General features: G+C 45.1%; 1 protein-coding gene across 1 annotated transcript; it reads left to right on the top strand.

Annotated features, from left to right (window-relative positions):
- The first annotated feature begins 194 nt into the window (after window positions 1-194).
- Window positions 195-518, top strand: LOC104488341 (protein BTG1-like). Its single transcript, XM_010139173.1, has one exon. It carries the CDS (start codon window positions 195-197, stop codon window positions 516-518), a length of 324 nt encoding a protein of 107 aa, XP_010137475.1.
- Window positions 519-1,945: the final 1,427 nt, after the last annotated feature.

Here is a 1,945-nt window from a genome sequence, read left to right as displayed (position 1 = left end):
TGAGCGGGGCAGCAGGGCGGAGGTGGGGGGGCGCTTCCCTGGCCCGGCCGGTCACCGCTGTCGCTTCTGCCCCGTGGGCTGTGCTGCGAAGCGTAGCCTCCGCGGGGCTGAAGGGCGGTCAGGTTCCGCGGCCGCGGTAAAGCTGCCCTTTGTTCCCTCCCGCAGAGCACTACAAGCACCACTGGTTCCCCCTGATGCCCTCCAAGGGCTCCGGGTACCGGTGCATTAGGATCAACCATAAGATGGATCCCTTGATAGGAAAGGCAGCGGGGATGATTGGACTGAGCCACGAGAGACTCTTCCAGCTCTTACCCAGCGAATTAACTCTTTGGGTCGACCCTTTTGAAGTGTCCTATCGCATAGGTGAAGATGGGTCTATCTGTGTCCTGTATGAAAGTCCCCAGCCTGGTGGGAAGGTGACCAAGCCGTTGGAGAGCAGGACCAGCTGTAAGGAGGAGTGGAGAATTGGCAGATCGAGCCCTTCCAAGAATTACAACATGATGACAGTTTCTAATTAAAAATCACTGTTCCTTGTACGAAGGTGTTTGTATCCCAGTCTCTTGGTAAACTTGATTGTGAAATTTTTTGGGGGTTTTGATTTTTTTTTTTCCCCCCTATAGTCATTAAAGTTGTAGTAGTACTGCCAAGTTCTTTGTGGCCAAGGGCTAATGTATAAAGCAGTTCTTTACACTGCATGTAACTTTCTGGTTTGTGTACTGTAAAGCCACTGTACAGTCAGTTCATTGGTTTACACATTTATATTTTCAAAGAAGTTTTGTCTGTTTGTAATAAGCAATATTGTAGCACTCTTTATGATGGATTTTAGTCAAGATTAACACTTGCTAAACCACTCCTTAATTTGCAGAGCAATAACACAAAGAGGGTTGGGAAACAGATCTAACAAGCTGCACATAAAATTTCCCAGTGATTTGTCTGCACAGGCTTCTCTCAGGGTCATTCAAGTTTGGCAGTGATGCACAAATCACAGAAATAACTCTTATTTTTCCTTTTTCAAAGTATGTCTTTGAGGGCTGGATTCTGTCACGCCCCAACACTGACAAAAAGTACTGGGGAATTAGTGTGTCTTGTTTATTTCTAGTTGTTGGAGTAGAACAATAAAGACTTGCTCGAACTGCTTTTGAGTTGTCATTTTGTTGTTGGGATTTTTCCAGGCTCTTTACCTTGCTCTCAAAGCATATTCTGGCTGTTTCCAATCATCACAGATGGCTTCACAGTTAGAAAGGTGTAGCTCTGAACACTCATCTTTGGTTCAGATCACCGCAAAATGCTTAGTTCCAGTAGAGCTGAACAGACTGTGTGGAGCTGTGTGGTTTGTTTCCAGTGTGTTCTGTATCAAACTGCATGGAAGCAAAGGGACTCCTCTGACACTTCATTTTATTGGGAAACGGAGCTTGCATTTAAAACTGCACCTCAAAACAATCTAGGAAGCAGGAGTGACACACTGCTAACCGGTACCGAGTAACTACTGTGGCTTTTCTGGGAGGTCAAAATCTGCTGTTTCTGGTGTTCTGACACCCTTCTCTTTTTGTCAGCATTTCTAATACCAGTTGGATATAAGCTTAGTAAAAGTATCAAATACAGTGGATTTGGTGTAATAACAAAACATCTTGTTGCTGGGGTATGTGGAGACTCTTAGCATTGATAGTCCAGTAAAGGATTCCGTTTACCGATATGTGATTCCTATTCTAAGCAGCAGTGGTTTGCAATGCCCCTGTAGTAGACTGTGTGGTGTCTAGCATTGCTGGTGTTTTGGTAGCCTTGGAGTTGGAGCACAGCTGAATTCTTGATGAAAGAGAGCTTTGTGTAGAGTTAGTGTGTCAGCAAAAAAAAAATCTTGCACTGTGTCAACAACATGGTGAAACCTACAGTGAAGGAAGGGGCAAGTCTGGGCAAACTGGAAAGGGTAGAACTCCAGCACACAAAG

This window comes from Buceros rhinoceros, unplaced genomic scaffold, assembly GCF_000710305.1.
Source record: "Buceros rhinoceros silvestris isolate BGI_N320 unplaced genomic scaffold, ASM71030v1 scaffold45226, whole genome shotgun sequence".
NCBI classification, from domain to species: Eukaryota; Metazoa; Chordata; class Aves; order Bucerotiformes; family Bucerotidae; genus Buceros; species Buceros rhinoceros.
This window is presented reverse-complemented; position numbering and strand designations above follow the sequence as displayed.

Coding starts and splice junctions, on each gene's coding strand:
- LOC104488341 (XM_010139173.1), top strand. CDS start 195: ATGCCCTCCAAGGGCTCCGGGTACCGGTGCATTAGGATCAACCATAAG.